At 44.5% G+C, this 24,725-nt stretch overlaps 1 protein-coding gene across 1 annotated transcript in view; it reads left to right on the plus strand.

The window, feature by feature from the left end:
- FAM227A (family with sequence similarity 227 member A) overlaps positions 1–24,725 on the plus strand; it is an 83,893-nt gene that overhangs the window by 41,401 nt on the left and 17,767 nt on the right. Inside the window, exons 4-6 of the mRNA XM_040408780.1 lie at positions 11,513–11,616; positions 15,607–15,750; positions 17,371–17,469. Of these exons, the coding sequence (XP_040264714.1) occupies positions 11,513–11,616; positions 15,607–15,750; positions 17,371–17,469 (347 nt within the window). The remainder of the gene's footprint in view (positions 1–11,512; positions 11,617–15,606; positions 15,751–17,370; positions 17,470–24,725) is intronic.

Below are 24,725 nucleotides of genomic sequence, written 5' to 3' on the forward strand. Positions count from 1 at the left end.
TTAACTCGTTGGTGGCCAGTGGGCCCCCCCTCCCTCCCCTGTAGTTAACTCGTTGGTGGCCAGTGGGCCTTCTCCCCTCCCTCCCCCTCCTAATTAAAATCTCCCCCCTATCATTGGTGGCAGCGGAGTGTACCGATCGGAGTCCCAGTTTAATCGCTGGGGCTCCGATCGGTAACCATGGCAACCAGGACGCTACTGCAGTCCCGGTTGCCATGGCAGCAGGGGGCAGCCCCCCCCCTGTAGTTAACACATTGGTGGCCAGTGTGGCCGGCCCCCCCCCTCCCTCCCCTGTAGTTAACTCATTGGTGGCCAGTGTGGCCGGCCCCCCCCCCTCCCTCCCCTGTAGTTAACTCATTGGTGGCCAGTGCGGCCGGCCCCCCCCCTCCCCTGTAGTTAACTCATTGGTTGCCAGTGGGCCCCCCCCTCCCCTGTAGTTAACTCATTGGTGGCCAGTGCGGCCGGCCCCCCTCCCTCCCCTGTAGTTAACTCGTTGGTGGCCAGTGGGCCCCCCCTCCCTCCCCTGTAGTTAACTCGTTGGTGGCCAGTGGGCCTTCTCCCCTCCCTCCCCCTCCTAATTAAAATCTCCCCCCTATCATTGGTGGCAGCGGAGTGTACCGATCGGAGTCCCAGTTTAATCGCTGGGGCTCCGATCGGTAACCATGGCAACCAGGACGCTACTGCAGTCCCGGTTGCCATGGTTACTTAGCAATTTGTAGAACCATTATACTTACCTGCTAGCTGCGATCTCTGCGTCCGGCCTGGAGCTCCTCCTACTGGTAAGTGACAGGTCCGGCCGGGAGCTCCTCCTACTGGTAAGTGACATGACCTGTCACTTACCAGTAGGAGGAGCTCCCGGCCGGACCTGTCACTTACCAGTAGGAGGAGCTCCCGGCCGGACGCAGACCATCGCAGCTCGCAGGTAAGTATAATGGTTCTACAAATTGCTAAGTAACCATGGCAACCGGGACTGCAGTAGCGTCCTGGTTGCCATGGTTACCGATCGGAGCCCCAGCGATTAAACTGGGACTCCGATCGGTACACTCCGCTGCCACCAATGATAGGGGGGAGATTTTAATTAGGAGGGGGAGGGAGGGGAGAAGGCCCACTGGCCACCAATGAGTTAACTACAGGGGAGGGAGGGGGGGGGCCCACTGGCCACCAACGAGTTAACTACAGGGGAGGGGGGGAGGCCACTGGCCACCAATGAGTTAACTACAGGGGAGGGGGGGGCCCACTGGCCACCAATGAGTTAACTACAGGGGAGGGGGGGGGGGCACTGGCCACCAATGAGTTAACTACAGGGGAGGGAGGGGGGGGGGCCGGCCGCACTGGCCACCAATGTGTTAACTACAGGGGGGGGCCCACTGGCCACTAATGTGTTAACTACAGGGGGGGGCTGCCCCCTGCTGCCTGGCAGCACCTTCCAGGCAGCAGGGGGCAGTCATGTACACAGTTCTGTTAGTATATTCTAACCTGAAGCGTCCCCATCACCGTGGGAACGCCTCTGTGTTAGAATATACTGTCGGTTCTGAGTTTTCACGAAGTGAAAACTCAGCTTTGAAAAAGCTTTTATGCAGACGGATCTTCGGATCCGTCTGTATAAAAACTAACCTACGGCCACGGATCACGGACACGGATGCCAATCTTGTGTGCATCCGTGTTCTTTCACGGACCCATTGACTTGAATGGGTCCGTGAACCGTTGGCCGTGAAAAAAATAGGACAGGTCATATTTTTTTCACGGCCAGGAAACACGGATCACGGATGCGGCTGCAAAACGGTGCATTTTCAGATTTTTCCACGAACCCATTGAAAGTCAATGGGTCCGCGAAAAAAAACGGAAAACGGCACAACGGCCACGGGTGCACACAACGGTCGTGTGCATGAGGCCTAAGGGCCGAATTCTAATTTGACCTTGTGCAAAACATCCTGCCAATCTTGAATTCCCCTCTCCCTAAATGAAATAAAGTAGTGGCGATATTTACCATCAAATGCCCATGGTAGGAATCTGATCCTGTCCGTATCAGAATACAATTTTAAAGAATTCATGGTGGATTGGTACAGTTCTAAGTGATTGGCAATTTCAGGAGAACCCTTTTTAGAGAATTTGGGCACAGTGACATTTAGAAACTTAACGATACTCGAGTAGCTCTGATCCTTTTCTGAACACTGGATATTTTTCTTTCTAGAGACCAACTCAGCATATGTCGGTTGTCTGAAACTCTCATCCCCCTGATGGGCAATCTTATGCCTGCGTCGTAGGGAATGGATCACACGCTTTCCCACATCACTGTCAGTTACTCACGCTCCGCTCACTTCCATCAGACCCACTTGGCACATGTGACTTAACCCTTAACACTAACATTCCTCTCTAGGGGAGAGCGCCTAGTAAGGCGGTTACAGCTTGAAACACCTGACTTAATTGGGTTAAGGCCTCCTATGTAATCATGCCATCACCCTCGGATGGCTTAGGGTCTCGGATGGATTGCGCTTTAAGAGCATGTGATGATGACATATCTGCATTTTGGGGTGTGAGAATTGGATGGTCTGAAGATCCTTCATGATCAGACAGATCACTTTTAACATTAGCTACAGTTTGGTTTAGTTCATTTGTTTGCTGCAAACTGCTATAACGGATGTGCAGCTCCTCTGCCTCACTTTTTAATTTGTGATAGGCAGCATGGCTGTGATCGAGTCCTCGATCGATTCCTTTGCAGATTCTAATCTTTCTTCCATATGGAATACATATGCTTGCATTTTCATTATATGCATATGTCTACTCTCTGAGAAAATGCTGACCTCTAATAATGCATACAGAATTGATGGCAACATCTTTAAGAGGTGTTTGTTTTTACTGGCGGTATTTTTAAGCACATCAAGATAAGTTAGATGTCTCCTGACTGTGCCAAGTGGCGTCCATATATCCACACATTGTCTCTTGGCTTCTGCCTGCAACTCACTTATACATGCAGCCACATCATGATCGAAATTTAAATGTGAATTGACATATTCAACAACTTTATGGATTAACTGCTCCGGGCTAGATGGACTATCTCCTGTTGCAACATCACTACCCGCTTCACTACCGGCTGCACTAATTTTCTTACAACAAAGTTATACACAGATTTATGAATAATCTGATTAGCCAAGAAAAGTATGGAATTAACTTGATCTCGGTGGGACCTCCATTTTATGTTGGGTATATAAAGCAAATGCTTTATATATATATATATATATATATATATATAGAAGATGAAAAAACGGACAGCACTCCAAGTAAAAGTTGATGGTGTTTATTCACCCATGTGGTTGGCCATCCACATGGGTGAATAAACACCATCAACTTTTACTTGGAGTGCTGTCCGTTTTTTCATCTTCTATTGACGGGGTAAGGTGCTACATCCCTGGACATAGCACCCTCCTTGTGTTTTTCTTCCGGTGCCGCCATTGTTTTCTTTTTTATATATATATATATATATATATATATATATATATATATATATATATATAAATACGGATCAAAATAAAAATTATGCAAATGATATTGATCCGCAAGGTGGACATATATCTCAAAAAGAGTTCAATCGAGAACCTGATTATTTTGTGCAATCAGTAAAACAGGGTGCAAGCATCTATGCAAAAATATCAATGGTTTACTTTGCAATAGTTTAAAATACAATCAAAAAGTAATCAACGTAAATTTCAATAATATACAATGATATGGTGCCAACAAAACACTACTAAACCAACACAAGAATATTATGCAATATGGCTTCACAATTGTGAGCGATATAAAATCAATGGATTATGCGCAAAAAATAAAGTTTTACTAAGAATATTAAAAGTTTTAAGTAAAAAAAAAAGCGTCCTTTTTCCAAAATAAAGTTGAAAAAATTGGAAAAAGTAGAAAAAAGAAAAGAAAAGTAGACATATTAGGTATTGCCGTGTCCATATTGACCGGCTCTATAATAATATCCCATGACCTAACCCCTCAGGTGAACACCGTCAAAAAAATAAAATAAAAACTGTGCTAAAAAAACTTTTTTTGTCACCTTACATCACTAAAAGTGCAACACCAAGCGATCAAAAAGGCGTATGCCCCCCAAAATAGTACTAATCTAACCGTCACCTCATACTGCAAAAAATGAGCCCCTACCTAAGACAATTGCCCAAAAAAAAAGAAAAAACTATGGCTCTCAGACTATGGAGACACTAAAACATGAATTTTTTTTGTTTCAAAAATGATTTTATTGTGTTAAATGTAAAAAAAAAAAAAATAGACATATTAGGTATCGCCGCGTCCGTAACAACCTGCTCGATAGAAAAAACAGCATGAACACCGTAAATAAAAACGGTGTATGTAAAGCCATTTATTGTCACCTTACATCACAAAAAGTGTAATAGCAATCAAAAAGTCATATGCACCCCAAAATAGTGCCAATCAAACCGTCATCTCATCCCGCAAAAAGATACCCTACCTAAGACAGTCGCCCCAAAAATTTAAAAACTGTCTCATAGACTATGGAGACACTAAAACATGATTTTTTTTTTTGTTTCAGAAATTATATAATTGTGTAAAACTTAAATTAAAATACATATTAGTTATCGCCGCGTCCGTAATAACCTTCTGTATAAAAATATCACAGGTGAACCCCGTAAAAAAAAAAAAAGAAGGCTGTCAAAAAAGCCATTTATTGTCACCTTACATTACAAAAAGCGTAATACCAAGCAATCAAAAAGTCATACCAATCAAACAGTCATCTCATACCGAAAAAAATTAGCCCCTACATAAGACAGTCGACCAAAAAATTAAAAAAAACTATGGCTTTCAGAATTTGGAGACACAAAAAAATATTTTTTTTCAAAAATGCTTTATTATGTAAATATTTGGTATTGTTGCATCCGTAACAACATGCTCTATAAAAATACCACATGATCTAACCTGTAAGATGAACAATGTAGATAACAAAAAATAAAAAGGGTCATTTTATTGGCGTTTCTACCCTAGGGGTGCATCAGGGGGTCTTCAAATGTGACATGCCAACTTAAAATTATCCCAGTGAAATCTGCCCTCCAAAAACCATAAGGCGTTCCTTTCCTTCTGTGCCCGTACAGCAGTTTACAGAAACACCCCATATGTGGTCGTAAACTACAGAATCAAGGCAATAAATATTGAGTTTTGTTTGGCTGTTAACCCTTGAAAATCTGCCAAAAAAGTGAAATTCTGAAATTTCATCGACATTTTCCTTTAATTCTTGTGGAACACCTAAAGGGTTAACAAAGTTTGTAAAATCAGTTTTGAATACCTTGAATACCTAGTTTCTAAAATGGGGTCATTTTTGGTTGGTTTCTATCATGTAAGCCTCACAAAGTGACTTCAGACCTGATCTGGTCCTTAAAAAGTGGGTTTTGGAAATTTTCTGAAAAATTTCAAGATTTGCTTCTAAATTTCTAAGCCTTCTAACTTCCCCAAAAAATAAAATGTCATTTTCAAAATGATCCAAACATGAAGTAGACATATGGGAAATGTAAAGTAACTATTTTTGGAGGTATCACTATCTATTATAAAAGTTTTTTGGTAAATTTGGTATTTTTTTATAAATAAAAATGAAATATTTTGACTGAATTTTACCACTGTCATGAAGTACAATATGTGACGATAAAATATTCTCAGAATGGCCTGGATAAGTAAAAGCGTTTTAAAGTTATTACAACATAAAGTGACACATGTCAGATTTGTAAAAAATGGCCTGGGCAGGAAGGTGAAAACTGGCCCGGGGTTGAAAGGGTTAAATAATTAATTTTATTGTCTTAACAAATAATTCTCAACATGATTAGCAAGCACAAACAAAATAAAAATGGTTAAAAACAAATCAATTATGGTGGTCTGACAGCAGGATATGGATGATAAAGTGCAAGTGCATAGATAGATAGGTGGAACTATGGCCATGGCACAACCAGTATAGCCATGAAGATAACTGCTTACACATAGACAATGTGACCCAATTTACATACAATACAGCTAGTAAGTTAACTGAATAAATAGGTAAGAACCAGTAATCATACCAACCAAAAATAAGTAATCCCGCACCAAGTCAAGCCACCACCATTCCCCGACACGGGTATTGCCATCAGCTTTTTCAAGGGATACCCTAGTGTGCATTGTGTGTTGAGATTGAGTGCCTATATGGCAGCCACAGACTTTCCAGTGAGTTTCTGTCATGGTGGGGAGTGGGGGAAATTCCCCACCGTACAATGGGAAGCAGACGGGATAGCAACTAGGCCAGCGACTGGGATAAGGGAGCAGGTCACCTCCTAAAGCATCCCTAATCCTCGCCCTAACTCCTCACCGTATGAGCGGACCTGGATGGTAGGACGGCTTATACCAGGAAACCTAGGACCCTGATAATCCCTCAAATAAAGAAAGGGCAGAGACGACCTGTTCATCCTAGACACGGATGAACAGGAGTCTCCACTGGTCTAGCTGCAAGAAAAAAGAGGAGATTGTATACAGTAACTGGATTAGCAGGTAAGCACACCATACAATACACTTACCTGCCGCAGCAACATCGACTGGAACCCGAGCATGAGTACTGGTGCCCACACACCATACAGGACACAGTACAAACAACCACACCCAGGTATCCAGCACACCAGTTACTGCCTGGAAACCCCCATGCAAACAGGACAAATGGCGGCCCCAGGCAGAGCAGCATACAGACTTGTAGTTCCCCCTCCGGGAAACCCTGACACCCCCTTCCAGAGGCACACCACACAGGGAACATGTCTAGCAATCATCCTGGACTATAGACACCAACAGACCAGACATGTAACAACCACTAGACAAGACAACAACCACCCATACATAAACAACACCAAACATATGCAAGGGTAGTGAAGGGAAGGTGAACAACGGGAACATAGGGGAGACATCATGGTGACCTTGATGTTCCACAAGGTGGCCCTCAAACACTGGGCAGATGGCAGAGGCCGGGCAGGAGCACAGCTTTAGCACAAAGCAAGGCTGGAGGAACATTGAACCCAGCCAACAGGCCACAGGCAATATAAACCTCGTGGCCACACCCAGGATACACCTAAATCCCCACCAGCTAGATAATTAACCCCTCCGGCACCAGACAGGGGAAGCCCCAGGAGAAAGGAGGAGACACCTACATGCTGCAACCAAAACACGTTGCCGCTGGCTACAGCATGCACGGCAACTGTGTCACGGCGCACACCAAAAGCCGTGACAGTTTCCCTAGCCACACAACTATCCCTGCTCTTTGAGTCCTTGTGAGAAAAGTGCAACAAATGTTTTTTATTGTCATTTGTCATTGACATTAATTTCCTGTGGCAGCCTCTGGCCTTCTGAATGCTCCAAGACCTGTCACAGCTATGTCCTTATGTAGCCCTAGGCTGCAATGGTAGCTCATTGCAATCTATAGGAGTCCCCATCTAAAGGGGATTTAAAAAAGTGAAAAAAGTTTTTAAAAATATAAAAATTCAAATGACCCCCTTTCTTCATTTTAAAAATAAGTTAACAGTAAAAAAAGAAAGGTCATTAGCACTGCCACGTCCCAAAATGCCCATACTATTAAAATGTAAATAAATTCATCCTGTGCGATGAATGCTGCAAAGGACACACATTCACACTCCAAAACTGTATTAATAACAAATACAGATCATCCTGCAAAAAATGAGCCCCTACATAGCACCGTAGATGTAGCTATAAAAAAGTTATGGGGGTCAGAATATGGCAAGGCAAAAAAGGAAGTTTTACAATTTTTTTCTTTAGCATTAAAACACAATGCAGTGGTACTGAGAACACAGAGAATCAAGGTAACAGGTCAGTTTTACCACATAGGAAATAGCGTAAAAAAGAAACCCATAAAACTATAGCAGAATTATTTGGTTTATCCAATTCCACCCCATTTGGAATTTTTTCCCAGCATACTATTACCTTGTGTGCAATATTATATGGTAATAGTACAACTTGTCCCACAAAAACAGAAAATTGAAAAAAATTATGGTTCTGGGAAGGCAAGGAGTAAAAAACGCATAGGCAAATACAATGAATCGCAAGGTCTTGAAGGGGTAAAAAAAGAAAAAGCATGGAGAAGATGTACATGAGGTGAGCGACTACATAAGCATATCTGTTAAATACCACTTTAACTATGGACTTTTACTTCTTGGGTCATTTAAAGTCCCTTGTGTATGTGGAAAAATACAGAATATGGCTCATCTGAAATGGCAAATTGTACAGTGCTATGAAGAAGTATCACCTGCAGTTCTTCAGAATGGTGGACACAATGAACACATCATGTAAAGCACATTAGAAATATTTTACCTCACTTAACTCCAAAGGTAAAGATAGGTCAGAACTGACAGTTCAAATGTGTTTCTGATTAAATTCTAGCCAATATGACCCAGTCCCCATTAAAAAAAAACTAAGCTTAATTCAACGTATTGGATTTCAAAATGTTGGTCAAAAACGTTTCCTCTGCCAAATAATGCAGCCTCCCAATTAATAATTTCACACATTTTCTACAGATTACACATGTTAAAATGGTGTGTCCAGACTTCTGCCTCACCCTGCACATGGGAAAAAAACAAGGGGCCAGATTTATCATTGGCTCAAGTCAAAATAATGGAGTGAAAAAGTCAAAAGAATTTGTGCAATCGCTAAAACTGCGCAAAGATTTGCGACTTTTATTGGCTCTGCGCTATGCTTGCCAATTTTCTGAAAGTGGGGGTGTTTTCTTATGTAAATGAATCTCTAGACAGATTTACTATTGCGACAATTTAAAAAGTCGCAAAACCAATTGCGCAAAAAAGCTATTTCACTCCATTGAGGACCATGCTTATCTTATGCGACTTTTTAAAAGAACAAGCGACTTTTTCATAAAAGTGTGCGACTTTTGTAAAGCCGCTTACTGAAGGATAAACTGCTACCGTCAAACCATTTATAACAGTATTAAAGGTATACCATTAATAAATCTGACTTAACCAAAAGTGGCTTTGGACATACAGTCAGGTTCATAAATTTTGGGACATCGACACAATTCTAACAAGTTTGGCTCTATACACCACTACAATGGATTTGAAATGAAATGAACTAGATGGGCTTTAACTGCAGACTGTCAGATTTAATTTGAGAGTATTTACATCCAAATCAGGTGAACGGTGTAGGATTTACAACAGTTTGCATATGTGCCTCCCACTTGTTAAGGAACCAAAAGTAATGGGACAGAATAATAATCATAAATCAAACTTTCACTTTTTAATATTTGGTTGCAAATCCTTTGCAGTGAATTACAGCCTGAAGTCTGGAACGCATGGACATCACCAGATGCTGGGTTTCATCCCTGGTGATGCTCTGCCAGGCCTCTACTGCAACGGTCTTCAGTTCCTGCTTGTTCTTGGGGCATTTTCCCTTCAGTTTTGTCTTCAGCAAGTGAAATACATGCTCAATTGGATTCAGACCAGGTGATTGACTTGGCCATTGCATAACATTCCACTTCTTTCCCTTAAAAACCTCTTTGGTTGCTTTTGCAGTATGCTTTGGGTCATTGTCCATCTGCACTATGAAGCGCCATCCAATGAGTTCTGAAGCATTTGGCTGAATATGAACAGATAATATTGCCCGAAACACTTCAGAATTCATCCTGCTGCTTTTGTCAGCAGTCACATCATCAATAAATACAAGAGAACAAGTTCCATTGACAGCCATACATGCCCACGCCATGACACTAACACCACCATGCTTCACTGATGAGGTGGTATGCTTAGGATCATGAGCAGTTCCTTTCCTTCTCCATACTATTCTCCTCCCAACACTCTGGTACAAGTTGATCTTGGTCTCATCTGTCCATAGGATGTTGTTCCGAAAACTGTGAAGGCTTTTTTAGATGTCGTTTGGCAAACTCTAATCTGGCCTTCCTGTTTTTGAGGTTCACCAATGGTTTACATCTTGTGGAAAACCCTCTGTATTCACTCTGGTGAAGTCTTCTCTTGATTGTTGACTTTGACACACATACACCTACCTACTGGAGAGTGTTCTTGATCTGGCCAACTGTTGTGAAGGGTGTTTTTTTCACCAGGGAAAGAATTCTTCGGTCATCCACCACAGTTGTTTTACGTGGTCTTCCGGGTCTTTTGGTGTTGCTGAGCTCACCGGTGCGTTCCTTCTTTTTAAGAATGTTCCAAACAGTTGTTTTGGCCACGCATAATGTTTTTGCTATCTCTCTGATCGGTTTATTTAGTTTTTTCAGCCTAATGATGGCTTGCTTCACTGATAGTGAAAGCTCTTTGGATCTCATCTTGAGAGTTGACAGCAATAGATTCCAAATGCAAATAGCACACTTGAAATGAACTCTGGACCTTTTATCTGTTCATTGTAATTGGAATAATGAGGGAATAACACACCTGGCCATGGAACAGCTGAGAAGCCAGTTGTCCCATTACTTTTGGTCCCTTAACAAGTGGGAGGCACATATGCAAACGGTTGTAATTCCTACACCGTTCACCTGATTTTGATGTAAATACCCTCAAATTAAAGCTGACAGTCTGCAGTTAAAGCACATCTTGTTTGTTTCATTTCAAATCCATTGTGGTGGTGTAAAGAGCCAAAAATATTAGAAATGTGTCGATGTCCCAATATTTATGGACCTGACTGTATGTAAAAGTGGAGTAAGATGTAAGTGTAATGCTAAATCTGGCCCAAGGTTTTTAGTCAGAGAAAATCCTTCCACTGACTATAGTTAAGCCTTCTATTTCTAATACAGCAGGTCCTGAGTTCAAGACCTGGCAAATGATCTGGAAAAATAGTTAATGAAAGTTTTAAATACATAGAGGTTTGTAAGAGCCTGGACTCTATATAGATGAGCAGGGACTCATAAGAGCAGAGCCTCAGAACCATGACTCTTTAGAGAAGTGCAGGGACTCTTTACAGTGTCCTGGTCAGGCCTGTTAGCAACTGCCTGGTCTGCCTCCATTGACGGTACTCCACTGCCAAACATAAAGCCTATGTCATAAAGAACTATCAGTGTAAAAAAAACAAGGAGTTTTGGAAGTGGTGATATAGAAGTGTACCTAGAAGAAAAGTTGCTGTTTTGAAGGGAAAGGGTGGTCATACTAAATATTGATTTAGATTTCTCTTTTGTTCATTTACTTTTCATTTTATTAATTGATAAAAAATAAACTAATACATCTATTTTTTGAAAGCATTTATTTTTTTGAAAGCATTTTTCCACATCTGCCTAAAACTTTTGCACAGTATTGTACATGATGTTATCTTTTACAGGGGTAATGAGGAGAAGGCACAACTATAACATGGATTAAGAGGATATATTAGTAAAGTAATCAAATTCAAATGTAGTTGTTATAATGGTTCTAAGAACAATGGCAACCCGAACCCCCCCCCCCCAACAAAAAAAACTACACCTATTAACTTGTGTAGCATAGTGATGTACTGATTTAATGATTTCATACATTCACTTTTATTTGATTGGCAGAATATGATAAGAAAGAGCTGCAGAAATTTACACACAGGTATAAGCGGTCTATGACGAAGACAGAGTTTGCAGAATATCCAAAAACAAAAGAAAGTACCACGAAAGTAAGAAAACGCTCATTATGCATGTATATGAGTTAGGCTACTTTCCCACTCGCGTTTAGTGCGGATCCGTCATGGATCTGCACAAACTCATCTGTTCAGATAATACCACCGCATGCATCCGTTCAGAACTGATCAGTTTGTATTATAGCCAAAACGGATGGGGGACGGATCCGTTTTCTATTGTGCCATATTGTGTCAGTGAAAACGGATCCGTCCCCATTTACTTACATTGTGTGTCAGGACGAATCCGTTTGGCTCAGTTTCGTCAGACGGACAACAAAACGCTGCAAGCAGCGTTTTGGTGTCCGCCTCCAGAGCGGAACGGAGGCAAACTGATGCATTCTGAGCGGATCCTATCCCATTCAGAATGCAGTAAAGGACAAAACTGATCCATTTTGGACCGCTTGTGAGATCTCTGAACAGATCTCACAAATGGAAACCAAAACGCCAGTGTGAAATTCGCCTTACTTAGTAATGTTATTCACTGGATGTGTCACATAGAGTTTCTGGGACCAGTGCAAAATCTGTTTCAGGGCTATCTGAAACAAAGGAATAGTCAGGCCACCTCAGGCACCAATTTCCAATTGAAAACAGAAACTCTGCACCTCATAAGCATACACTCCTCAACATTAAAACTGCAGCACCCAGAAGGACAATACTTAAAGTTATAAAAAATGGAGGGTGTAGCAGGTGTCGATAAAATCTGCAGATGAATACATTTTCAAGGGCCTAGCTAATCTGCGGCATATGAGAGGGGCATAAAAACCCAATTGAAAGCAAAGTCTTTTAGCCACATGAAACCTCAAAAAGTCATGTGGGATGATTGTGCGACGCCTACTGTTCGTCATTGTGCCAGTTATTGCCACTTGTCGCAAACTGAGAGGGACAGAATCCTTTAACTGAAAAACCTTGGTCTATCACTACAGCAGATCGCTGTGTGCGTAGGTCGAGATGTCAGCACTGTTCAACATTGCGTGTCCCAGTCGTTGGGAGAACAATGACAAACTGGATTGACAGAAAAAGGTGCACACAGGTGAACCTCTGCATTGAAGGATCATCTGATTAGAAGAATTGTGTATAGTGATCCATTCTGTACTGCAAGTGAAATTGGACGAGACATCCCAAGCCTAGGGTGGCAAATAGTGTCTACACAAACCATCAAACGGTGTTTGCATGACACTGGGCTAGAAGCCAGACATCCATCTACAAGTGTAGCACTTTGAGAATCACCTCACACCACCTCTCTCAAAGGCTATAATGGTGCACAGCAAGATTGCAATGGAGGCTGGAATGGAGGTCTGTCCACTTCAGCCATGAGTCCTGCTTGTTTCTTGGATGCAGTGATAGCCAGAGATTGATCTGGAGATTAGGTGAACAATGCCATAAAGAGGCCTTCACAAGGGAAAATCACACCAGTTCTACTCCCAGGATTATGTTGTGGGGGTGATATAATGTTCATTTCAGGTACACTAACAGCTAGGCTTTACACTGATTTAGTCATAGAACCAGTGGTACATCCATATCTCCAAAGTATCCCAGGAAGCATTTTTCCAGAGAACAACCCCTGGCTGCATGTTTCTCATGATACTGTATGAGTCTGTATGGTCTAAACATGCTGCCATGGCCTGCAACATCTCCAAACTTCTCTCCCATCAAGCACATCATTTGTCAGCAATTGCAAAGAGAGCTGCCAACAGTGGATCTTGATGATTTGCATGCCCAAGTGCATTCAGTGTGGCAGAACTTTCTTCAGGCAGCCATTAATAACCCCACTGATAGCATGCCACGGAGTGTAAGTGCGTAATTACACAACTTTTCCATTCTGATGTTGCAGTTTCTTTTTTGAGAAGTGTATGCACAGGTGGCAGCACTGAACTGTAAGTTTAATAGCTAAGTCCACAATCTAACAGATTTTGTTGGCAGGGCAACACGTGTCCTTAAAGGGGTTTTCGTGGAGTAAAATATTGACTTCCTATCCTAAGGGTAGGTCATCCACATCAGAACGGTGGGGTCTGACACCCTGCACTACCATGGATCAGCTGTTAGAAGAGGCCGTGGATAGGTCATCAGTACAGTATTCTACTCTTGTAAGACACCTGAAGAGGTGTTGGCACCTTAGACGTTTATGTTATACATTCAGCATATGCTATAAATTCCTGATAATTGTGGGTTCCACCTCCAGGACCCTTACCTTTTTGGAGAACAGGGGTCTGGTGACCCTTGTTGGTCAATCCACAGCTGCTGCTTTTTCCAGACTTTGGCATTGCCCTCTCAATTCAAGTTTATTAGAGTACATTAACTTAAAATCTTCTTATTTAAATACCTCATTTTTAAGCAGTGTAGATGAGGGGCATATATGGCAGTAAAGTCCAAAGTACTATTTCAGTATAGTAAAAAAGGGGGGTCAGTCAGCACATCCCATAGCACCGCAATATTGCAAATGCTATACCAGCCAGTTAGAGATATTTGGCAAATCATTTTGTACAAAATTATCTGAGCCCGTCTGCCGAACGTCAAGGCAATCTCTAGTTAGACGGGTTCCTAACACTATATACCTGTTATGTGCCATGGCGGCTAACATACAATTCAGAAGGTGTAGGTTCCACTCACATGCTGGGCCCACCTGAATTTCTGTCATTTTCGGTGCCAAAATGGCCTCCATTAAATCCAGGGAAGACATGAACCAGCATGCACGCTGGGCCCACTCCACACCACCCCCGGCGCCACACGGTCACCAAGGACTGCAATGAGAGTCCACACACTATCTCTCTCCTGGTGCCATATGGTTTCAGTGAGTGAGGGGGAGTGGGCCAAGCTATATACTAACACTAATTAAAATCAACCTGTGAGACAAACGAGCTGGTCAGGAGTGCACGACTGGAGAGGCAGCCACGCCTCCAGCAAACTGTGAAGTAAAAAAGGGGGGTCAGTCAGCACATCCCATAGCACCGCAATATTGCAAATGCTATACCAGCCAGTTAGAGATATTTGGCAAATCATTTTGTACAAAATTATCTGATCCCGTCTGCCGAATGTCAAGGCAATCTCTAGTTAGACGGGTTCCTAACACTATATACCTGTTATGTGCCATGGCGGCTAACATACAATTCAGAAGGTGTAGGTTCCACTCACATGCTGGGCCCACCTGAATTTCTGTCATTTTCGGTGCCAAAGTGTGGCCAAAGAGTGGGCCCAGCGTGCATGCTGGTTCATGTCTTCCCTGGATTTAATGGAGGCCATTTTGGCACCGAAAATGACAGAAATTCAGGTGGGCCCAGCATGTGAGTGGAACCTACACCTTCTGAATTGTATGTTAGCCGCCATAGCACATAACAGGTATATAGTGTTAGGAACCCGTCTAACTAGAGATTGCCTTGACGTTCGGCAGACGGGCTCAGATAATTTTGTACAAAATGATTTGCCAAATATCTCTAACTGGCTGGTATAGCATTTGCAATATTGCGGTGCTATGGGATGTGCTGACTGACCCCCCTTTTTTACTTTACTATTTCAGTATATCACTTGTCCTGTGCCTTCTTCACATTGTAGAGAAGTTGCTATCTCTTACAGAGAAATAACTGCAACTTCTACGAATCAGGCTTAAAGGGGTTTTCCACTTTTCAGCTATTTGTGTCGTTAGGAACATAATGGACAGAGCCAGAAGTAGAATTCTCTGTCCACTGTGTAGTGGTTGTGCTTTGCTACTGCAACTTAGCTCCCATTCAGGTGAATGGGAGTTGAGTTGCAGTGCGCCAACACAGCTATTACACAGTGGAGAGATCAGGAGGATGGGTCATAATAGGTGGAGAAACCATTTAAAGCATGCTGACAAGAAGCCAGCTCCTGGGTTACATCCCTTACATTGTGGCTAGTACAGCTATTCTGTCACAGAATGTACACAGTTTTGTAAGTGAGATAGCTAGATTGAAGAAATCATACAATAAATAATATTCTAATTTGATAATATGTCCTCTTAACATGTTTCATCAGGAAATAAAACCAAAACCTAAACTAGTTGAATTATACCACTTCCCAGGATTTTCATATCAAGACCCTTTGTCTCTCCCTCATGAGATATCACCAAGAACCATTATTGAAAAAGTGGTGTCAGCCCATAAGAATACTGGGGCAAAGGTAAGACTGTATATCCTACCATATTCCATACTGCTACACTATATGCTATACATTTTTTTGAATAGTGACTTCCCATGCCCAAAAAATGATTGCATACAATGGGGGCAGATTTACTAATTCTATAGTTTCATGTGGTGCTGGCTACACACGTTTGTGTAGCTTAATATAAACTATTGGTTGGCAGACAGAATTTTACACCAGAATTGTGACACAAGCTTGGCACAAAATGTTGCATATTAGGCCACACCACTTTCACATAAAGTCCTGCCTCTTTCCTGTTACACCCCCTGTACATGTACCAGTGCCTCTGCAACAGTACCAGCCACAGTGCCGATACATAAAGTGTCTCTGTACTTAAAAAAAAAAATTAACATGTGATAGCAACCTATCAAGGTTTTTTATAGTGGCGTAAAAAAGTTGCACCAAAATTTGCGACTTTTTAAGCTTCTTGGAATTTTCTGAAGTGCACATGAAAGAGACATCTGCCTGTTAATAAATTAGGTGCATCTCAGGCCATTTCAGGGAGATCAAGACCAGTCTATGGATAGAATCATCAAGAGACATTTGTCTCCAGCAGCGAGGAGAGAAAACGCTCTGAGAGCTTCTTTCTCCTAGTTTTATCAAACAGTGGGGGACTCAGCAAGTTACTTTCTACACATGTACCATATGCTTAAAAAGGAACCTGTTAGGATATTCCTGACAGGCTCCCTCTTTAGGCTCCATTCACACATCCGCAACGTGTTTTGCGGATCCACAGAGCCGCGGATCCGCAAAACACGGAAAGCAGCAATGTGCGTTCCGCATTTTGTGGACAGCACATTGCCGGCACTAATAGTATATGCCTGTTCTTGTCCGCAATTGCGGACAAGAATAGGACATGTTCTATTTTTTTGCTTAACGGAAGTGCGGACCCGGAAGTGCGGATCCACAATTCCATGTCCGGGCAGCACATCATGCTGCCCCATAGGAATGAATGGGTCCGCAATTCCGTTCCGCAAAATGCGGAATGAAATTGCGGACGTGTGAATGGAGCCTTATAGACAGATTTTACATTGAAATGCTTCCCACACATGAATAGGGAAAGACAAGTAGATTAAGGCTCCATTCAGACGTCCGTAGTGCATTGCGGATCCGCAATACACCCGGCCGGCACCCCCATAGAAATGCCTATTCTTGTCCGCAATTGCGGACAAGAATAGGACATGCATAGGACATGCTCTATTTTTTTCTGGAGCTGCGGACCGGAAGATCGGGAGAATCTAGAGAATAAACGGGTCCGCACCCGTTCCGCATAATTGCGGAACGGATACGGACCCATTCTACGGACGTCTGAATAGAGCCTAAGTCGAGCCAGGCAGGGAAAAACTGTCGGGGATCCACCCACATGACTCTGTTCCCCATTGTCACCCCAGTTTTTAAACGATGTTTTCTTGGAAAATGCCATATAATTTCAGAATGAAACAAAGCTGTCTGTAAGGAGGGAGCCAGTCAGGCCCACAGGCAGCATGAATCTACTAACAGGTTTCCTTTACTACTATAAATAAGCCAGTAATCTGTTTTTAAGTGCCCAGAGAAGCTAAAAAATGGTTTCAAACACATTATTTACCTTCTTATCCGCAGATATGCCCCACTAGGGAACTGTACCGATTTCTTATTACTCCCGTTGCTCAAAAGATCCTTCTGGACTGCTATTGGTGGTTCTTTCTACACAGATATAAAGTAAGGTTTGGAATTGAAAAAAACAAAACAGTCTCAAACAATATGTACAGTATGAATCTGTTCCCATGCAATATACCAGTTAGTATTTTCTTCTCTAATTGCGAAGTATAGAAAACTGACCTATCACCACTCCTGACATGTCTGTTTTAGTAAATTATTGAATTCCCTATTAAATAATTCTGTTGCATCTTTTTTTTTATTACTCAATGCTGTGCTGTTCATCTGTTATTCCTACTAGAAATGTATGGATAAATTCAGGATTCGGGAATACATCCCAACTGGTCTGTTGGACTGTAAGTGCACTGTCTTCTGTGATATAGGCAAACAGAACTGCCTTAATAAGGCTACTTTCACATCTGCGTTTACCTGATTTGGCCAGATCCCATTATAGTCAATGGGGTCCAGCGGTAAATGGCAGTATCCAGATATGGTGAACTCCGGCATGCTGTTCCTCTGTCTAGGGTGAACACAGATGTGAAACTAGCCTAAAGAAAATTTGTCACAGAGGTACAAGCTGCAGTACCTTCTTTATGGTTATGTTCTGACAAGGTGTGGATGCTGTGGATTTGCCATTGCAAATTTGCATACAGATAATCTGTAGCATAGTACAGAAGCAGCAAAGTGGACAAATAATTTTTTTTAAATCACATCCACACGCTAGAGAGAGTGTCTGCACCAGAATCTGCACATACAGTACCTTCACAGGCAGGGCATCAGTTTATAGCGTGGACATCTGCTGCACTGTTGCATATCTGCTGCATTCCACCGTTTGCTATGTACAGGGGCGTAGCTAGAACTGACTGGGCCCCACAGCAAATTTTTGCACGGGGCCCCCTCTTCATGACCATCCTGGCATTGCATGTGTTGCATGTGTGCATATGTAAGAGTGGGTTCACATCACTTTTTTACCATCTGTTTGACATATACGTTGGAAAAATGGAATACAAAAACGCAAAAAGAGTCCAGCAAAAAAGTGTACTTTCTTTTACAATGGAATCCTATATATATCAAGAAGAGACAGCAGGCACACCACCTTCTGGAATGATAGTGAAACACTAGAAATGCTATATTGAAATTTATTCAATTAATACAAGATATCACATAATAAAAAAGGCCAATGTACATAAAAACACTCAATGAAATAAAAATCATAAAATATTCATAAAAGAAATGTTGCAAGGTCAGACCGCACTCTGGAAAACGTGCCAAATCTATGATAAAGTTTCCTGAGATAGTGTGTCCTATAATGAGGTATGGCACAAAATCCACCTGTCAATGGCTGCCAAATACAGTTGTCTCCATGAGACTCTTACCACTCGATGATATGTGGTATACTTGCACGGAGCGGTGAAGGGATGTAGTCACCAAGGTGCTGCTTAGAAGACGTGCTCTCGGTAGATGATCACACAGCGGTGAGAGGTATAGTCACCAGGACGCTGGACGCTAAACGCTTAAAAATGCTCAGCCTAGAGGGCGTGCTTTCAGTCAGGTGATCCTATATAGACGAGTCAGATGATCAGGTCAGCTGATGCGAACGTCCAATCACGTGATGCACAGGTCCTTAGACTATAGTACAATTTGGCACAGCAGAAATCCAGGTCCTATACTGCAACAAAGGCTATGTTGACAGTTATCTTTTTCAAAGAATAATTATCTTTGTCCACGGAATCTTCTGTACTTAGGGTCCGGACCAGTACTGGATGTAGAAGTTGCGTAGTCTGCTAGACGCGTTTCGAGGCTACCTGCCTCTTCCTCAGTAGCTATCAGACTGCGCTCTTCCAAACATTTTATAGGATACACAATTAAAATCATTGGTAAAACATGGGATCAAATTAAAGATTCTAATAAAACATGAAATGGATTTTAAAAATAGAGACATACATATAAGCCATAAACAACTATCAGGATATCGAATGTTATTATTTATCACACAAAACATATATCTTCCGTGTGTCTTTCTCTCAGTATGTTTATAATCATGAAAATAAAAGTAATAGCAAAGTAGATATTCGCATATTTCATTCGTAATAGCACCACAATAGGTCTCAGTACACATATGCGTTTCCTATGCGTTTTATCGCTCTTATGTACCATAGCGGAAAAAGGCCACATACCTATTCAGTTATTATATATATACATATTTATAAGAATCTTTATTACTAAAAGTGTGGTTCCCCAACTTGAAATACAAGATTAGCATAGTTGTTTTGCAGACAGTACTCATATAATACTTCAAACAAGGACCTATCAAATGTTCTCTTTTGTATAGTTTCATATATTTATTATATATCTTTCTTTATATGTTGATTCAATTGAATGTAGATATAGTGGTGCCTGGGAGCAAGGGGAGATCAGGGTGCTGGGCAAAAGACAGCTAACCCTGATGTCACATCGGTCCCAGGCAGCCTATAGAAAACCGAATACTTCTAATTCTGCGTTGAGACCTTTCGGGACCAACGAGCCAAATTCAAAAATCCTTCTTGATTCTACACGGGACATATGCATAATGTGGTTCCCTCCCCTCCAGTTAGGTTGTATTCTCTCTAGGGCCACTGTCATGGTCTTACCTTCTTGCTGTTCTCCTTCGTTTGACATGTGCTGGCGGCCATCTTGGTTTCTGGGTTTCTTGTAGCCTTCCACCCTGCGGCTCCTCCTTCCCACTGGGAGGAGCTGGATGCCTAGCTCATATATATAGGAGGTCTGTGGCTTCAGTTCCTTGCTTGGTCCTCCTGTGTTCACATGCTTCTAAGACTGCTGCTGCTTCTGGTTCCTGATCCTGGTTTCGTCTGACTACCCTGCTGGTTCCTGATCCTGGCTTCGTCTGACTACCCTGCTGGTTCCTGATCCTGGCTTCGTCTGACTACCCTTCTGGTTCCTGATCTCTGGCCTCTCAAGACTCTGCTTCGGTTTCACCATTCGTTTGGACTTTTGCTTTACAGCTTTATTTTCAATAAAGCCTTCTTATTTTCACTTATCTCTTGTTGTACGTCTGGTTCATGGTTCCGTGACATTAGGACCAAGCCATGAGTTCTGACGGTACAGGGCCATCCTCGCTACCCATGCTGGTTGCCAGACTTGATCAGCAGGATCACCTGTTGGGTCGGTTCGCTGTGGCGTTGCAAACCCTGCTTGAACGCACGGCTCATTTCGCTCCCGTTGCCGATGGGTCGGTTGTCGCTCCTACTGCCGCTCCGGTTGTTGCGCCAGAGTCTACCCCGACACCTGTTGTTGCGCCTGCGGTGTTTCGGGGTATGACCGGTTCTGCCCCTCTTCCACAGCGCTTTGGGGGAGAGCCAACTCAGTGCCGAGGTTTCCTTAACCAGGTGGGCATTTATTTCGAGTTGCTGCCACATGCCTTTCCTACTGAGAGATCAAAGGTGGGCTTCTTGATCTCGCTGCTCTCGGACAAGGCCTTGGCCTGGGCCAGCCCTTTATGGGAGAACAACAATCCGGTGGTTGCCGAGTTTTCCGGTTTTGTTGCTTCTCTTCGGAAGGTATTCGATGTGCCGGCTCGTGCTGCCTCTGCTGCGAAGCTCCTTATGTCCATCAGACAGGGTTCACGATCCGTAGCTGAATACGCCATTGAGTTTCGTACCCTGGCAGCAGAGGTGGGCTGGAATAATGAGGCTCTGGTCGCTGCTTTCTCTCATGGCCTCTCGGATGCCTTGAAGGATGAGGTTGCAGCTAAGGACCTACCAGTGGAGCTCGAGTCTCTTATTTCTTTCCTGATTTTGATTGACACCAGACTCAGGGAGAGACCTTCCTTTAAGGAGAGCCTGCGGAGGTCTTCTAACAGATTGGCGCCTACGTTTGCTGTCCCACCCGTGCCTCCCTCTCCTCCCACGCCTCCTGGGGATGACTTGTCTGGGGGTGAACCCATGCAGCTGGGGTTTGCTCGCCTGTCCGAGGGGGAGAGGGTACTCCGGAGACGCGAGGGTCGATGCATGTACTGTGGTCTCGGTGGGCATTTTCGGTTGGCATGTCCGAACCGTCCGGGAAACGCTCGTACCTGAGATCCTGTCGGGGGCAGATCTTGGGTGGAGTCTCCTCGTCCCCGGTTTCCCGTGTTGACAAACCACTGATCACTGTTGTCCTCTCCTTAGTCGGGGGCTCGGTGACGACCCAGGCGTTGGTGGACTCGGGTGCTGGTGGTTTGTTCATTGATAGTGTGTTCGCTGCCGCCAATTCCATTCCTCTGCAGGCTCGAGGTTCCCCACTGGCTCTTGAGGCGATAGACGGCAGACCCCTTCTGTCGTCACACGTGACTCATGAGACCCTTCCAGTGGGGATAGCCATTGGTGCCGTTCACAGAGAGTCGGTCTGTCTCCAGGTTATTTCGTCTCCACACTACTCGGTGGTCTTGGGGTACCCCTGGCTCCAGAAGCATAATCCGACTTTCGATTGGAGATCGGCCGAGATCCTCTCGTGGTCACCGCAGTGTGGGACTAGTTGCATCCATGGGTCTGTCAAGTTGCTGTGTACTTCCTCGGACTCTCTGTTGCCTCCTGAATACGAGGAGTACCGGGATGTATTCGATAAGGTGCGCGCGGTTGCCCTACCTCCGCACCGCCCATACGATTGTGCCATAGAGTTACAACCTGGTGCCGTTCCTCCTCGTGGCAAAGTCTATCCACTGTCGGTAGCGGAGAATGAGGCCATGGAGGAGTACGTGAGGGAGGCGCTTTCACGCGGACACATTCGCAAATCCTCGTCCCCGGCAGGGGCTGGATTTTTCTTTGTGAAAAAAAAGGGCGGTGAGTTGAGGCCTTGCATCGATTACAGGGGTCTCAATCGCATCACGATCAAGAACGCTTACCCGATACCCTTGATTTCCGAGCTGTTCGATCGCCTTAAAGGGGCCACGGTCTTTACCAAACTCGACCTGAGGGCGGCATATAACCTGGTAAGGATCAAGGCGGGCGATGAGTGGAAGACCGCGTTTAACACCAGGACCGGTCATTATGAATCCTTGGTTATGCTCTTTGGGTTGTGCAATGCGCCCGCAGTCTTTCAGGAATTCATCAACGATGTTTTCCGTGACCTGTTGCAGCAGTGTGTGGTGGTCTATTTGGATGACATCTTGGTATATTCTGAATCCATGGAGGCCCACATTCTGGATGTCAGACGAGTGTTGCAACGGTTACGAGAGAACAAGCTGTTCGGTAAGCTTGAGAAATGCGAATTTCACCGATCCCAGGTAACCTTCTTAGGTTACATCATTTCCGCTGAGGGGTTCTCCATGGATCCTGAGAAGGTTTCGGCTGTCTTACAGTGGCCCCAGCCCAGTGGTCTTCGTTCCCTGCAGCGCTTTTTGGGCTTCGCCAATTATTATCGGAAGTTCATCAGGGACTTTTCCATGCTGGCCAAGCCTCTCACGGATCTGACCAGGAAGGGCAGTAATTCCCAGGTCTGGCCGCTCGAGGCCATCCGAGCTTTTGAGGCCCTAAAGTCCGCTTTTGTGTCGGCTCCGATTCTGTCGCATCCCAACCCTGGGTTGCCCTTTGTCCTCGAGGTGGACGCGTCTGAGACGGGAGTAGGCGCCCTTCTGTCTCAGCGTAGAACACCAGAGGGTCCTCTGCTTCCTTGTGGGTTTTACTCCCGGAAACTGTCTTCCGCGGAGTGCAACTATCAGATTGGTGACAGGGAGTTATTGGCCATCGTGCAGGCCCTTAAAGAATGGAGGCACTTGCTCGAGGGTTCGGTGGTTCCGGTTCTCATCCTGACGGACCATAAGAATCTGACCTACCTTTCTGAGGCTAAGAGATTGACACCACGTCAGGCCAGATGGGCTCTGTTCTTGTCACGTTTTAATTACGTGGTCTCCTACCTACCCGGTTCCAAGAACATCAGGGCGGATGCCCTATCACGGCAGTACTCCGAGCTGTCCAGGGAGGAGTCGATTCCGACTTCGGTCATACCTCCGAATCAGATCCTGGCCGCCATTCGCACCAGCCTGACCTCTCCCCTGGGTGAGCAGATTTTGGCGGCTCAATCTGGTGCTCCCTCTGGGAGACCCAACGGCAGATGTTTTGTGCCTGAGGAGTTGCGCACTCGGTTGTTGCGAACCTACCATAACTCCAAGACCGCGGGGCATCCTGGAAATAATCAGCTGTCCTGGGCTGTTTCACGTCTGTTCTGGTGGCCTTCCCTACGTTCCGACATCGCCGCATATGTAGCGGCATGCTCCGTTTGTGCCCAGAGTAAGTCCCCTCGGCACCTTCCGTTGGGCCTTCTGCAACCCATAGCCACCGGGGAGCGCCCATGGTCACACCTGGGGATGGATTTCATTGTGGACCTCCCTGCATCCCGAGGCCATACGGTCATTCTCATGATTGTGGATCGGTTTTCCAAAATGTGCCACTGTGTTCCTCTCAAGAAGTTACCCTCTGCACAAGAGTTGGCCACGATTTTTGCCAGGGAGGTCTTCCGGTTGCACGGTTTGCCCAAGGAGATTGTGTCGGATCGGGGGAGTCAGTTTGTGTCCAGGTTCTGGCGCGCCTTTTGCTCCCAGTTGAGGATTCATCTCTCCTTCTCCTCGGCCTACCACCCTCAGTCCAATGGGGCCGCAGAACGATCCAATCAGGCCTTGGAGCAATTCCTTCGTTGCTATGTCTCCGATCACCAAGACAATTGGGTTGACCTTCTGCCTTGGGCTGAGTTTGCCAGGAACACGGCGGTGAACTTTTCCTCTGGGACGTCTCCCTTCATGGCCAATTATGGGTTCCAACCTGCCGTGTTACCGGAGGTATTCTCTCCCCAGGATATTCCGGCGGTGGAGGATCACCTTTCCGTCCTACGTGCTTCTTGGGTACAGATCCAGAAGTCCCTTGAGGCCTCTGCGCAGCGCCAGAGACTCCAGGCTGATCGCAGACGAGCGCCTGCTCCTTCCTACCAGGTCGGAGACCGTGTATGGTTGTCCACCCGCAACCTCAACCTTCGAGTGCCCACTCCCAAGCTGGCGCCTCGCTTTGTTGGTCCCTTCCGAGTGCTTCGCAGGGTAAACCCGGTAGCCTATGCCCTTGCGCTTCCTCCTGGCATGCGGATCTCTAACGTGTTTCATGTCTCCCTGTTGAAGCCACTGGTGTGTAATCGTTTCACTTCCTCGGTTCCTCGGCCTCGTCCGGTCCGAGTGGGCAATCATGAGGAGTATGAGGTGAGCAATATCCTGGACTCACGCCTGGTCCGCGGTCGGGTGCAGTTTTTGGTCCATTGGCGTGGTTATGGTCCAGAGGAGCGTTCCTGGGTTCCCTCCGCAG

The sequence above is a fragment of the Bufo bufo genome, chromosome 9, assembly GCF_905171765.1.
Source record: "Bufo bufo chromosome 9, aBufBuf1.1, whole genome shotgun sequence".
Lineage (NCBI taxonomy): Eukaryota > Metazoa > Chordata > Amphibia > Anura > Bufonidae > Bufo > Bufo bufo.